The sequence below is a fragment of the Branchiostoma belcheri genome, unplaced genomic scaffold (genome assembly GCF_001625305.1).
Source record: "Branchiostoma belcheri isolate BF01 breed outbred unplaced genomic scaffold, Haploidv18h27 scaffold138, whole genome shotgun sequence".
NCBI classification, from domain to species: domain Eukaryota; kingdom Metazoa; phylum Chordata; class Leptocardii; order Amphioxiformes; family Branchiostomatidae; genus Branchiostoma; species Branchiostoma belcheri.
This window is the reverse complement of record NW_017802802.1, coordinates 553,349-569,334: the sequence shown is the minus strand read 5'-3', so window position 1 is coordinate 569,334 and position 15,986 is coordinate 553,349. Positions and strand designations below refer to the sequence as shown.

General features: G+C 42.1%; 2 protein-coding genes across 3 annotated transcripts in view; one reads left to right on the top strand and one right to left on the bottom strand.

Moving 5' to 3' along the window:
- Positions 1 to 8,373, bottom strand: part of LOC109464407 (secretory carrier-associated membrane protein 1-like) — a 16,749-nt gene extending 8,376 nt beyond the window's left edge. The window contains exons 1-7 of one of the 2 annotated variants that reach the window (XM_019761379.1): positions 8,139 to 8,373; positions 3,965 to 4,051; positions 3,510 to 3,629; positions 3,065 to 3,118; positions 2,843 to 2,909; positions 2,488 to 2,616; positions 53 to 221 (exon numbers count right to left, since the gene is read on the bottom strand). In XM_019761379.1, coding sequence (XP_019616938.1) covers positions 53 to 221; positions 2,488 to 2,616; positions 2,843 to 2,909; positions 3,065 to 3,118; positions 3,510 to 3,629; positions 3,965 to 4,051; positions 8,139 to 8,195 — 683 coding nt within the window. In that variant the 5' untranslated portion in view covers positions 8,196 to 8,373. Of the gene's footprint in view, positions 1 to 52; positions 222 to 1,108; positions 1,275 to 2,487; positions 2,617 to 2,842; positions 2,910 to 3,064; positions 3,119 to 3,509; positions 3,630 to 3,964; positions 4,052 to 8,138 lie in introns of both variants that reach the window. The other variant, XM_019761380.1, reaches the window with a different exon arrangement.
- A 259-nt stretch (positions 8,374 to 8,632) lies between these two features.
- Positions 8,633 to 13,260, top strand: LOC109464388 (protein FAM184A-like). Its single transcript, XM_019761336.1, has one exon. The coding sequence runs from the start codon at positions 8,976 to 8,978 to the stop codon at positions 12,309 to 12,311; it is 3,336 nt and encodes a 1,111-aa protein (XP_019616895.1). The 5' UTR covers positions 8,633 to 8,975; the 3' UTR covers positions 12,312 to 13,260.
- Positions 13,261 to 15,986: the final 2,726 nt, after the last annotated feature.

Sequence of the window (15,986 nt, the reverse complement as noted above, 5' to 3'; positions counted from 1 at the left end):
ATAGTTCTGATTCATCGACTCTCATCCGATTTAGGTGAGACTCCCCGGATACCTGAAGGCCTTGTAAAGCGGACGAAACCAGCAACAAAAGGAACAAGCCGGGAAGAGTAGCGTAAAGAGGATGGCCATCCCCAGGCCAATTCCCGCCGTGAGGTCCACCCCGACTGCCGCCACATAGGCCACCATCATGAGTACGTTGAGAAGTAAAGTGACCACGTGGACTAGGCAGAGCAGGGAGGAAACACTGATGTTCACTTCAGTTCACTTCCTATCAACTTTCGTCCCATCTATTGTTGCTTCTGCTGATTGCTGTTGATTCTTTTTTCACTCAATCAACTGATAGATGATGTACTAATCAAAGCTACTAATCAAGGGTTGTATTGATTTAGGTGATGAGGTCATCTTCAGGTCAATTTTTGGGTTATTTATGTCTCTTGCCTGAAAGGACCTATTCGGGGGAAAAAGTTGAGTTTATTCTTACTTATTGCTTGAGTGTATCTTCTGCTTGGTCAACTTTGTACTGTTAGTCTAGCTACATGCAGGTAAGTGGTACCCATACGACTAATCAGATGTTACAAGACCTGTCCCTGAAAAAAGACAAGTTAAACATGGGATGTTCCACCAGCTTGTTCAAAACTGTTTGAATTATGTTGAGTTTGAAACATTTGATTCTTGTCTGACATTTTTTTTCTGATTACTTCTGGTGGAATGATTTGTTGCATTTGAAGACAATTTTAAGTAAAGCTGACTTCTATACGATCTAGTCTGGCACCTACAATAGCCCTAAACACTTTAAAGTTTCAGTTAAACTCTGCTAAGAAGCAAGGAGCTAGTTGCAAAAAAATGGAGCTTAACAAGATGCTTCAAGAGGCTTGTAAGAGAGACAATAAACTTTCTCTAAATTTTACCTACTGGCGGAGGCTACTGAAGCAATACTTCAGAAATGGAACGTAACATTAATTTTTGTCGTTTTATTGAACAAATTCTAAAGTTTTAAGGGTGATTATGATAGGCCAAACAAGTCCATCCACTCAGTTTTGACAAGCCAGTAGAAAACATCACGACTGTCAGAGTCCATCATCACCATCGTGTGGGTTGTCATGATTACCTGAAGGCCTTGTAGAGTGGCCGGTACCAGCAAAGGAAGGAACAAGGGGTGAAGAGAATCAGGTAGAAAATGGCTAAACCAAAGGTGATGCCAGCGGAACTGGTTCCTGTTGTGCAGAAATACGCCAGCGCCCCCAGCACGTTTAGGAACAACGTCACCGCATGGACTGTGGAGGAAAACGTGACATCGGATCGGAGATTGATTGGTGTATTCATGTATCATTTCATCAGGTTGGCAAAAGACTGTATAAGAAGGGTCTTATCAATGTTGGAAAACCAACTGGTTGTTGATTAAAGAACCTTCTTATACTGATTGGTGCATTATATCAGTAAAGGCTTCAGACGCTTGCTAGAACACATTGAACCTCTACTAGTATACAAATATTGAACAGTAATGATGGTTAGGGAAGTAGAGGTGCAACCTTTTCTTTCAGATCAACACTTGCTTGTAAGAAAATTTGACTTTACAAATACAGTGTATAAAGTCTGAATGTGTCATGAGGCCATTGAGCCTTACTCATGTGTTGGTACAGAGGCATGTAGAAATACAACATGACAGGCCAAATATCAAGCAAGCAACTCAAGTCTTCTGAAAATTACATGATTCATTATTGCCCTGCATTGTTCTTCCCAAATGTTAAGATTCTCTATTTGATTATGAATACATCATCTTCAGCACATTTCTGTATGCCCTAGAAATCTTAAAGATTTGAGTTAACCAATATGTTGTAGCCATTTTGAAATTGTGAAATGAATACCGGTAATAAACCAGTCTACAATATTGTCTTCACATTTGGGGAAGACCACTGCAAGCTGAAGATAGATTTGCAAGGCTTATGTCACAGTCAAGGTTAAGTTATGTGTTGTATAAGATGTAAGACTGTTGTGAAGACTATCTACCAGAACTACATGTAGCAAATGCACAACATGCATTCCATATGAATCAGTTTAACCAGTCACTAAACTATTGACTGCAAACCTGTGGGAGGAAATATTATAATTTAATAACATGGTCAAACATGCATGTGATGGTTTGAATGGTAAAAATGAATATTACAAATTTTAAGGAATGACAAAAAAGACATGAAAATGGAGTATATGTATGTAAAGTCAAATTCATGCACTAAAGTCAGTATCTCTCATGCATGTTCACAAAGACATCATGTTCAACATGGCTACACACTGCATATCATAAGGATGTCACGTGAAACTTTGTTATGAATACAAATATCTTCATTAACAAACACAATCTCAATTCATAATCAAAAATGCATCAAAATGCTATATAATGCAAACATGTATGTATGATATGTATTATATGTATTAAATGATTAGGCCACTTTTCTATACTCTGCCCAGTGAAGACAGAGATGTACTCACACATCCACAAGTAGTACATCATTTTGACAGTGCGCTGGAACTCTAGAGGAATATCTACAGAGATGTCCTGGTAGAAACACGGCCCTACTGGACACCAGGACGGCAGAGGCGGCCAGTTGTTTGCTCGCGCTGTCAACAACAACAAACAAGAAAACTGAGATTCCAAACCTCTGGGAGTAGATGATGTGCAATATTCAAAATGACTACTGACAATTTCAGACATTACCAGTGATGCTAAAAGACGGCTAATATTACAATTATAATACATAACACAGGCTTAAAGGTCCTTTCATTTGAAAAAGTCTGAGAAACAAAGGATTCTGTTTGTGGTGTGACACATAGTTTTTTGTCTTACCGTTGTATGTGCCAGCTGCCATTTCTCTCTCTTTTCTCTGCAACTCTGCTGCTTTTCTTTCCAGTTCCTATAGTGTAGAGTGTTACAAAATGTAGAATCCTTAGTTAGAATCTTATAATATTCTCATTGAATTATCAGTAAATACCGTCAGTTGTGATATACAATTACTTTGTATTTTGTGTACTTAAATGCTTTTTTCCAAAAGCTGACTATACCTCTTACCTCTTGTCGCTTGATAAGGTCTTCATTGGTGGGAACTGCAGGTCCTTGGGCTTGCTGCAGGGGAATGGGATAGATACAGCAGGTCACATCAGACTGTCCCCAAATCATTACAAAACAAAGGTTCAAAGATTACAAACTCCCATGAAATAGATGTGGTTTTCCTCACAATCACATGCACAATCACATTACAGAAAGTCCTGCACAATAGCTAAAATTCTTAAAGTATGTTCACAAAGACATAGACATACTATTAAGCTTGCTCCTGAGGCTTTGCCAAAATAAAATGAGTAACGTCACGATGTAGACCACAAAGTATAGTGCTTGCATGACATCAAATTTCAACATGCCCTGTGGATGCCTGTATACATACAGGTTTTGACTTATATCAAACCTGCAATTGTGTATCTAAATTTTAAGGGACGGAAGCAAACTGAACAGCCCTTACCTGTGCAGCACTGGGTGAGTAGGCAGGGGGCTCTTCTGTAGGTCTCATGACGGCTGGCTGCTGGGCCGGCTGGGGCTTCTGGGGAGGGGGAACCACAGGGTTGGTCTTTCCTGCAGCAGCCTGGACACGCAGGGGGAAGAATACAGTTGTGAGAAAAAAATTATTTGTGCAAGAAATCTTGATCCAGTTTAGCTCACTGGACAGCTGGTCGGGACAGAAAAGACAGAATACGTACAGTATTTACAGGTTCATTGTACCAAGTAAATTCCCCTAGGTCTCATGAAGAGGTGACCACGCTTTGATGTCCTGTCCTAATCTAAGGATTACAACCTTTTCCAATAGCGTGCCTGTCTGGTAAACAACAACAGCCAGGTTTCAAACTGCCGACATCTGGAAAATGTAGCAGCAATAATAAGAATAGACTGAAGTTTAACAAGAAAAGCTAAGTTACTCACAGTGGTGCGACCCTGCTCAGCAAAGGGGTTGAACTCCTCTGTGAAGGTTTGCTGGGCAGCACCAGTCACCTGGGTCACTGACGGGTCCTGAAACAGTCGGGGGAATATTTCTGTTAATGATGGGCTGTTACTAGTGTTAGTGTTATATGGTTTGTTACGACATGCTAAGGTGATTTGTTGGTTCTCAGATTAATTATACGAAATCAATGAAACAGGCAAGTGAAAATAAAAGACAAACAGGCCTAGGCATCTTGCTATAGACTGTGAATCTTTCCAACTTATTCAGCTCACAGTTATATTGTAAATAACAGTAACTCCTTATGTACAAGTTACATCAGACATTTAAAATTGTGCAGCAACATTTAATGGAATGTGTGGGTAAAACTTGCACCAGCACAGTGATGCAGAAAAAAGGATTCCAAGCCCTGCTATGGTCACTTGAAATACATATTTATGATGGCCATTACCCCACATGATGCTCACATGGGAGAGCAGAAGTGACCTGATTCTAGTTCTTTGATCAGTTGAGATTAGGCTCAGAGGACATGAAGTCTTTGATACCAAAAACTAGCCTATAGCAAGTTGCAAATTGTTCTCCCCAGGCCTGCTAACTCCTAATCTGGCATACTATTACTATGGCCAATTCTATGAACTGATTTCTCCAGCAACCAGGGGAGTCTAGCAGAGGCTAAAGAAACAATAAATTTGTACAAGGAGCCCAATACGGACACACCATAATAACATACAACTTACAAGTCCTTTGAACGGCTAGGACTTTGAGTATAGGACTATGACTCTGTTTTGACGCATCAGACTTTTATGTTTCCTGTATGATGTCTACTCTTGTCTTACTGTATGTAACAATGTCTTGTGTATGTTTGCTGGGCCCCCTTGGAAAACAGCTAATGTAAGCTGAATGGGGCTACCCAGCCATCTTATGATGAAATAAATAAACAAATATAATAAGCTCCATTCATTGTATGTACATAAGGTTGCAAATCATCAGAGAAATGTTAAACATTTATTTGGTTCTCTTTATTATGTATTTTCACTTTTGCAGCAACAAGCCAAGGCTTTTGCCCTAAGTCATTATTTCTGTTTATCATCTTACATGTCAGTGCTGGGTGTGATTCACAGGAACTATCTCCTCATCAGGTGTTTTTACAATATCAAGGCACAGTGGACAAGAGCCACTTCAGGGAGACAGAGTCCATATTGTTCCTGGCAGTAATCTGACCCCAAGGTACTAGTAGGTAGGAAATCTCCATGGTACAAACATCTGGGATCAAAATACCACCTGCACCACATGCAGGTTAGAGCAGGTAAAAATAAAATTAGAGCTGTGCAGGCATATCTGATGTCTACCTGCACCTAACCTGCATATCAATCTGTCATATGAATCTTGAGCCCAGCCATGCTAATGTTCATGTCAGACAATATGGCACAGGCAATTTCAGTCCATGGATCATCTAGCTCAACAAGGCATTGACATGCTCAGACAGAGATGCACAGTTGCTGCGCTGCCAAATCACAATTTTCATATGTACCAATATACAGTATCATACATCACGCTTTATACATATATTCAGAAAACGAGAGCTCATAAATGCTGCCAAGAGCCAACTACATACAAAGTTGTAGTCTGCATATGTTTTACCTGGGCCAGTGCAAATTAGATGCAGGTCGATATCAGAAATACCTGCACAGCTTCAAGTTTATCTGCACTTACCTGCATATAATGTAATATACATGTAAATGTGTGCCCAGTCCTGCGTGCAAATGTGGTCACTCCAACGAAACAGCTGTACACTACTTCCTACACTGCCCACTGTACACTGACGAACGCATTGACATGTTATCATCTCTAACTAACATTCTGCCATTTGACACAAACAACGTCACCGACAACACTTTATGTTCAACCATTCTCAGGGGTAACCCCTCATTGTCGTTTGTCAACAACTGTAACATATTTGATGTGGTTTTCAACTTTATTTTGCAGACAGGACGTTTTGTTTGATTTAGTTGATTCATTTTGATTTGTACACCAGCCTACTATGTACCCTTGTCATTTCTTATTATTATTATTACTTTGTTTTATTGTATCCTTTTATGTGTGAGGAGAGGGCTGAGATAAGTTTTATAACTTTTTGCCTCATCCTCGGAAAATAAATGTGAATAAAATAAAATACATGTAATATCCCAATGGTCACTTATATTATGTGGATTTTAGTAAGTGGCTGTATCCATTTCCATTTCCCACTTCTTGTCTTGGAAATATCAGTCAAGGCAGATTTCTATTTAAGTTCAATGAGAAACAATCAAGTTTCCAGATAAGGTCTATTGATCAACCACAAGATATTGACCTGAAGATCTTGAGTATGTCTGGTAAAGTACAAAATGTTTTGTGCATCACTGTATGCTCTCGAAATGTACTCTTCATGCAGGGTTCTTGGGGGAAAATTGCACCTTCCTTGTCCTATGACCTGTTTTTGGTCCACCCTCTATACCAAAAAAGAAAAGGGGCAGATGAATTATGATAAGAAAGTCACCGGTTTTCTCAACTACCTCTGCTTGGACAGTATCGAAATGCAGCTGCATGGAGTGTTGTTGCCACATTATTTGATACTCAGTGAATCACACTGATTTGCACTTGACTCTGATAGTACCAAGCTCTGTGTGCGTGGCTCTATGTAATACAGTAGTTATAAGTCAGTTATATAAGATTTTCTTTATTTTTCTACGTCAGCAAAAAAATTGCTCTAGCTGTGCTGTCTTACATTTGTATCAATATATGTCAAAACACATTAATCAATGAGTCAAATGAACAAATTTAAAAAAAAAAGTTTTGCCCAAAAAATTGAGATATGAGTTAACAGGATACATTTCACTCACATTTCTCATTTTTAAGACAAATTTTCTACATGGAATATGCAATCCAACTCATAAGCTTAGTTATAGGCAGCAGCCGCAGCATAGACTCAAATGTGGTTAAGCGTTTTTCCTTCAACAATGAACAGGATGTGTTTCGGGAATCTGACTGGAACTCAACAAACTAGCTTCTGGAGCTAATGTACTGTTTGTGGAGATCCTTGGTTAAATATTTACTCTCTATACATGTATACGGTGGTCCCGTGACGACTGGCTCATTTCCTGAAAAGCTACTGATATTCATTCACAGTCACCTTCTTATGTTGTTACACACCTTCCATGTCATAAGTCATGACGCAGTTCTAAATATAGCCTCATGTCCTGATTGGAAGATGCAAACAATGGTTCATTTGTTTTTGACACCAAACAGGCAGTAAATACATTTAGCCTTATTTAGCTGCACCTCCCTGCATTGTTTGACAAGTGGCTTGTTTGTTTGTTTGTTTGACCACCTCCAGTCAAAAAAACATACTTTGCTAAAAAGGGTGCAACAAACATATTGTCATTTTCATTGTCATGAAGCCAATAATGGATCCAATCACAGAAACTTTTGTTATTGTAATGATATCTACACATACAAATTAATTGTTATTCATGAAAATGAGATTTCTATATTTGGTCTAAAAGGTTCTGCATTTAATAGATGAAGACACTTTGTGAGTAAACATTGGAAAATTATGAAATAACAGTTATAGAAACTATAATCATATGAAAATCTCCACCAAGTCGACAGATTATTTACACCTGGAATCTCCCTATACTAGTATAAATGATAACTAGACACAAGAAGTTGGTTTAATCCCCTTAGAGTTAGACACCAAACCATCTGATATTTCTGCACATATTGAGTTAGAAAATGTGGACATTTCCTTCATCAACGTCGTCAAAATAGATCATTGAGACCTTAAATGAGAAAAGGTGAACATATGCCGATCTTCAAATGTTGGACCATCTAATAATGAAATAAATTTATTTCAACCTCCAAGGGAGATGGAAAACATACGAACATATCGATTTGTATATTTTTTCATACACTGAACTCCAAATTCATGAATAATACACAACTCCCAGTGGTGGTCATGCTAATTTTTTATAGACAGTGCTATTATGTGCAAGACGAGAGGGGGAAAATGAAGGCAGGGTGACACGTAGTACAGACGACACCCAGAAAACCTGTCAGTACAGTCGGCACGCAGGCAAGACTTCCTGCGAAAAAATGTCGACGTGAGAAAAATGGACCCACCTGGAAAGGATTGCCCGCCTCTGGGTCCGCGAACGGGTTACTGTCGTAGTCCGACATCTTGCTGGTGTCACAGAGGTCCCGGTTACCTGTTGCTCGCGCTCAATAGTCTGTATTTGTTGGTTGAAAACAGAAAACCAGGCAATTTTTCAGCGACTCTTGGCCATGTATGAGGAAATATGGCGGACAGAACTACCGTCACGTGACTACGTGGAGATGATGTCACGGGTTATGTACAGGAGAAACCAAGTATCGCAGATATTCAGGCTTTTGATTTTCAAAGCTTTGGATAAATCTTCGGTAAAACATTAATAAAATTTTACATATTTTTCTTTATATTATATATAATGTTACTGGTATGCAAAAGATACCATACTATCAATCTAGCTGCAAACGTTTTACTTCAAAACAGAGTGTTTTTCATCAACCTCACACTTTCAGACTGTCCTATGGACTCGTCCAATGACCCAGAACGACCGTTTGGACCAATCAGGATGGTGCGCAGTACCGCTGCGCAGTTGTCCTTGGTGACGGAAAGCAAAGTTTACAGTTTGTGATTTTCGTCTCGAACGGGATTTAATTTCGCCAATTTCCCGGTCACGTTGAGTCAACCGACCTGGATTAGTTGCCCACCGGACAGTGACTCGCACAGAAGTGACAAATATGGACGATGTACCTGCTAACAAGGCGTTCAAGTCGCGACAGGTGACATCTTTCACGGGACAAAAGTTGCTGTGAGTTGACGGAATTTTGTTTGTATATCCGATCGTTCCCTGCGACCCCCCACCCATCCACGAACCCGCCTGCTTAGTGGACACAACACAACTTCTTCGTGCCGTCATGGCGAGCGGAGCAGGGATGTCGTGGCAGTATTACACCACGAACTCCCGCCACGGGAACGTTCCCACCGCCCAGAACGGCCAGATCGGTGGGGACATTCCTCCGGAACTGCACTTGAAAATGTCCAAGAAGATTGCCCAGCTGACCAAAGTCATCTACGCCCTCAACACCAAGAACGACGAGCATGAGCTGGAAGTGTCCAGGATCAAAGAGGCACACAAGGACGAGCTCCAGCAGCTCATGGGGGAGATGCAGGGCAAGATCGAGCTCTACAGGAGCAAGATTGGTAGCGAGCTGGACATGCGCCGTCAGATCGAGTCCCTGGAGTCCACCATTTCCGAGCACGAGAGAATAAAACGCCAGGCCATCACAGAGTTTGAGATATTCAAGCAGAACAGTGAAGAAAAGGAGCGACAGATGAGGTCAGAACACTCCCTGCAACTGGCAAACCTGGCCAGGCAACTGGAAACAGCACAGAAGGAGTTCCAGGCACAGCTGAAAAGTTTCCAGCAACAACAGCAAGCAGCCATCGCAGATAAGGAAACCTCTCTGCAGGAGCTGAGGTCAGTATACCAGAGACAAGTGGACGAAATATTGAACAAGCAGCGAACACAGACCTCCGAACTGGCAGGAGAGAGGGAAAAAGTCCAACAAGAGTTGGAGCAACAGATCCTGAAGCTGAGGCAGGATTGTGAAAACCTTGAGGCCCAGAACAGGCAAGTGGCTCATGAGTACGAGGACAAAATTTCCAAACAGAAGGCCCTCTTTGAGAAAGAGTTACTGGTTCTCCAGGGACAGCTCAGTGAAGCACAAAACAGCCACTTAAGTTCACAGGAAAACGAAGTTCAGCTGAAATCTCAGATGAGCAAGCGTATGGCAGAGTTGACCAACAAGGTGTCCCAACTCACACAAGAGGTGGCCATCCGGGATGAGGACATTAGGAAACATGCCAATGACCTCTGGCAGACAAAAACACAGCTAACAGGGAAGGACAAACAGCTCACAAAGCTGAGTGAGGAACTGAATGCAGCCAGGGGTGAGGCAGCTTCTATGCTAGGTAAGGTCAAGGAACTGGAAGGCGAAGTAGCCACACTTGTACAGAGGTGTGAGAGTCAGGGGCAGGACATGATCCAGAAAGCCTCTCTCCTCAGTACCCTGGAGGAACTACGTGTCACAAATGAGAGTAAAATCAGAGAGCTGCAACAGGAGTTGCAGAGGACTAATGATCGGTCAAAGTGGCTGGAAGAACAATGCAACAGCCTCAAGGACCAGACCCAAACAACCGCCCAGAAACAGAACTCACAGATAGTATCTCTTGAAAAGTCCCTGGAAAGTCTGTCCCTTGAGAAGCAACAGCTTGGGGAAGAACATGCCAAGGAAGTGATGAGGCTTCAAAAGGAAGCAGAAGAGCTTCAGAACAGACTTCTTGCTGAGCATGCTGCCAAGATGAATGAGCTGGAGAGACAACACCTTGCTGCCATGGCATCAGCTCGGGAAAATTGGGAGAAGGAAATGAGCAATTTGCAGAGAGATCTTCAGGACAAGATGAGTCTTGAAGTTGGCAAGCTGTCACAGGAGAAGAGTGTTGTAGAGTCAGAGTTAGATCAGTTGACCTCTGACCTTTCCAGTAAGCTCAGTTTCTCGGAGAGGGAAGCCGACAGGCTGCGTAAGCTTGTGGAGGAGAGTCAGAGTGGGCTGGGCACTGCCACGTCTCAAATCAACATGCTGAGAGAAACATCCGCCAAGTTGCAGGAGGAGCTTGTTGGAGCTCGCTCGCAGCTGAACAATGCCAAACAGACCATCGAAAACCTACGGAAAGACCTGGAAGCCACCAAAAACGAGCACCAGACAGCCCTGAGCAGGGCTCATCAGGATCACATGGCTCAGCTGAAATCTACTGCAGCAGAACTTGAGAATAGCTGGATCGGAAGAATGCAAAATGCCCAAGAACAGCTAAAACGCCAGCTCGAGCAGCAGTACACAGAGGAGAGGAAAGCAGCCGTGCAGCATGTCAATGACATACGTGTGCAGGAGATGGAGGAAGCTCGCAAGAGCTGGCAGTCAAAGCTGAACGACCTAACCCGACAACTCACAGAGTATAAGACACAGTACGAGGCCATGACTGCTCAGTCAGCTGCTGAGAAGGATGCCACAAAACGCTGGGCAGATCAGGAGAAGGACAGGCTCCAGAAGGAGCTGGACAGCATCATCAAGCAACACCGGGACAAAATTTCTGCCATGGAGTCCGAGCATCAGAACATGGCCTCAGAGTTGTCCAGGCAGAAGGAGGAAGAGCTGAAAGCTCTGCAGGAGAGCCTCAGTGCCTCCCATGCATCTGCTCTGGCCAGCGAGCAGGAGCAGCATCAGCAGGCTCTGGTGTCGGTGAGGGAACAGGCACAGGCCTCACTGCAGACAGAAGTCTCCAAAGTCAAGGAAATGCTAGGCCGAGACATGGACAATCTGCGAATGGAGCTTGCACACATGCATGCCGCGGAGCTGGAGGAGTTGAACCGCGGGCATCGTGCCCAGCTGCAGGCCGCCCGGATGGAGCTGGAACGCGCCATGCAGATCAGCCAGCGGCAGCAACAGGAGAGCGATATGAAAATCTCTGAGCTGCAGGAGAATCTGCAGCAGAAGACCTCCAATGTGGAAAATCTGCAGCGGCAAATGCATGGCCTGGACACCAGCGTCAAAAGCCTGCGTAAAGAACTCGACGTCAAAGGACAAGAGATCCTGCGTGTGCGAAGTGAAACCAATCAAATCATGTATCATAGGGAGAATGAACTGAGACAACAACATCAAATGGACATTGACAACCTCACGGCTGAGCACCTGCGGGAGACTCAGTCCATGCTCGGAGACTTCAACCGGGCGCAGGAACTTCTCAAAGACAAAATTTCAGCCCTTCAGATCAAACTAGAAGAAGCAGAGGACAGATTCCAAAGGAGAGAGTCCCGTCCTGAAGACATAGATATGATTAAGAACTTGAGAGAAGCCCTGAGCAGCCGTGAACTTGAGATGAAGAAGTTGATTGAGGAGAAGCGGTACTTCCAACTAGAACTGGTGAACAGGGAGACAAATTACAACAAGGTGTTCAGTGCTATGGGGCCAAACGTAGGGGTAATGAATCCACTGGCCACTAAGAGAAAGAAGACTGAGAAAACCGGACCGACCAGGTTCGAAAGTGCACCTAATCTGATGGCACTAGGGGGTCCCCCCAGGTTAGACCCACTCCCTGGGTCCTCCTCCCCCACAAATGACTTTTTCCATGCAGGGGGAGGTAAAGTGTTGCCAGTACCGTCTCCCCCCAAGCAGCCAAAAAAGTTTTTGCAGTGACCATGACATAATGTGAATGTTTTGTGTGTGATAGTAAGGAGCTATACATGTATATATTTAACAAAGGGCTAGGTTGTGGAAGTGAGAGAGGGTTGAAATGTTGCCAACAACCAACTTCTCTGTCATGTACCGTTGACTTTTGTTACTCTGTTTCCTATGTGTGCACATACACAGATGATTCTCTGATTGTCAAGTGGAATGTTTTAACACATAGTGAACTGTAAAAAGTCATGGCTTTTGATATGTCACAGGGTCACAGTGCTTTTCCTGTACAACATTCTCTCACAAGGAAAGCATTTGCACAGCTGGCTTGAAAAGCCCCAAATACTACAGTACTGTTGCACATTCTCAACAGAAGTGGTCTGATTTATGAAGCTGCTGAAAACCGTTTTGTTCGGTCAGTCTGCAAAAAGCATTAGTGAAAAGCACTGTGATCCTGTAGGCATGCCACGTTGTTGAGTGGAAATGTAGCCAACTAACACAATATCTTTGAGGTGATGTAGTTTTGTCTTGATGTTTTATCTTTAAAACACAGAGGACATCTTGACATTATACCACAGCACTCTTAATTTTTATTAGTGCCAATATTTGTATACAATGAAATATTAAACAGTACTGTTACTATCCAGTTCTTCTCATGTCCAGTGCACCAATGTTGTAAAACAACACCAGACACTGTCTGTCTTACTAAGGAGCCAAGTTTGTAGTCAACTGTTTCTGGCCACATTGAGTACTTTCTGCTGTGATGTTGTGTGAAAATGTTATATTTGGGTGCCAAATGTTATGTTTGTCATGAAGGAATTATACTACGACAAACTCACAAGTTATACTGTACTAAGTACTTCACAAGAAGACCACTTCAATTATTTTGTATTCACAATTATTATTATTATTAATCTGACAAAATTTGGTTTTATTGACAGTATTAAACATGTATATTGTACTGAAAGCTCTGTGGTTCCCGTTTAATATGGTATCCAAATACATTGTACTTTCACTAGTAAAAAATTTACTAAAATGATTTTACTAAAATCCTGCCTTGGACAGAACTACATTTGTGTCAGCTTGCGGTTTGTAAATTTTTGAGGTATCTGCACTTGTAGGTCACTTCTGGAGTCCTTTGGCATGCTTAGAAAGACATTCAAACACAGATGAAGGGGTAATGGTAGTACTTAGATCTAGAAGCACTTAGGTTCCTGAAAAGATGATGACTGTTGCAGAGATGGTTGTTATCTCAGTCTGCAAAAATCTGCACAGCTGGCCCCAATAGGGTCTGTATTTGATATGATATATTGTATGTGCCCCTGAGGTCAGTTGGATTCAAAGGAACTGACCTCCAGATGGCTCGACTTTTTTCAGTCCTGAAAAGAAGTGCTATGTCAGGGCATGGTCGGCTGGGCTGGGGGAGAATTGGCTACATATGAATCATGTCTGTCTTCAGTCGACTGAGTCTTCTAATCTGGGTTTGTGTGTTTGTCATTCCCCCCCCTCAAATCGAGAATCTTAGAGCCAAGAAAGTAAATTGGCCTGGCCTAAGGTCAACGAAATACCAGACATGTAGGATTGATAATCGAAATTGCTGTCACAAGTAGTGACTACAAAGTTCATATGGAGTTTAGAGGAACTGTCAAAACCAAATGGGAAACCTATTAGAAAATTCCTGTACCAGATCTTTGCAAAGTAGACGTTTATCTTGGGAGTAAAGTCTACAGGCCTGTTAGTACATGATAGGAATGATAAAATTGCAGACATGACCCCACTAGTCTCTCTGGTGGGTCTGGAAAACGTTTTATTAAGTTTTCAAGTCAAAGTTGGATATAAAAGAACTGAAAAATGCTTAGAGCTGATTCCATAGGGCATTTGATGTTGTTTGTAGATGTAGGTGACTGGAAAGTGTTTAGGAAGTTTTGCCAAGGGTCAGAGAAAAGGTCCAAACCCTGAGGGAAGAGTTCAGACCTGTGGCAGGATGGAGAACAGGTCACCCACTGTGGATGTGGGGAATAATTTTTATCAGGCAGACTGTATGTGGGGCTGTCTTGGTTAGCTGGATTTTGAATTGTTTGGGGGAAGGGCCTCAATACATGTAGCCTGATGTCATAGTTTAAATGGGCTTCCTTTGGGTCTGTAGATGCTCCTGGTTGCCTGGTTCAACCAGGTTTCCGGTAGGAAATTTACACATTGTTGTACTTAGTTTTCGTGCAAGATTCCCCATGCAGACCCCCATAGATACCGGTACATAGTGAATGCAAGGCAATATAGTAGAAAGCCAACCAAACTTTATTCTTCTCACAGTAGCCAACATTACAAGGCTGTGTTGTACTGATAAGTTCACTTTGACCTTTGCAGAAATGCAGGAAAAGATTTAGTACATTTTGAAGGGAAGCATGTAGCTCAGACATTACACAGGAAAGAGTAACTACTGTAACAGTACTGTACTTTAGGTACTGATATATAGCTGCAATTTGAAAGCCCCTATCTCCAACCTGCAAGCACTTTGCAAAGCAAAGTCTTTAAAGTGTTATGGGCTGTTTGCATGTAACATATCACCCCAAAGCAGCATACAGTGTATTAGCCTTGCCTATTTAGACTGCCTGAAATGGACAGGAAAGTGCTCTGTCAGTGGTTTGTGGTAAAGTAAATGTTTGCACTCAACCCATAGTGCTCTCAACCTGCTGTTTTCCCACATGGATTATTGTTTAAGGCACCCAATGCATTTTCAGGAGTTCAAAATGAAATATTCTGAATAAGGCAATCTGTATGACATTGACACATACTGCTCCATTACTTTATACTTTGGGTATCTAAAACTAGAAACAAGCCCCAAGATGATTCCTTTATTTTCTGGTTTTCAAGTCCTAAAACTGCTTTGGGCACCTGTAACTGCAACCTCACACAGAATGGATTAACTTTGCTAAGCAGTAAAGCTATAATAAAAATTATATTGTGGTCATCAGGCATGACTTCCATGGATCACATCCAAAGGTTTTATGAATTTCAAATCATTGCAGGTGACAAATATGCTGAAGTAGATATTCATAACAGACATTTAGGTATGCCTGAGGCAGATCAGAAACATTATCTTTGAACCAAATCGACAGGTCTGTGTTTCCAAAGACCCAAATTGTAAAATGCAGCTAAAAAATAAAATGAACCAAAATGCATTTACTTCTTCTTACACTGCATGCATTGATCCTAGGTGCACATTAACAAGTACAGTATATCATAACAAACAACTTGTTGTGAATGTTGATAGAATTTTTGCTGGTCAACAACATAGAATGCCTACTGGTACATCTGTACCTTAATTAAAGCTGTCACACATTCAGAACGACTAACCAGCCAAGGTTGGTGGTACATAGGTTAGGAGAAGTCTGACCAGATTTAGGCCATGTCTACCTTTGATACTATTCAAATCAAATTTGAGTCAAATTTGACTGCCAACAATGCCCTGACTAACTACTGCTGACCTACTCCCAACCATCAGCCAACCAGTCCCCAAAGATGGCCCAACCTGCCATCCACTCCTGAATGATTAAAATATTTTGAAACATTTTGCTGAACAGTAGCTGACCTCGCCAAACCCCAGCCAACCACAGCAGACTTTGCTCCCAACCTACTCCTAACCATGGTTGGGGGAGTTCAGCAGTACTAGTGATCAGGAGGCCATAGTTGGTT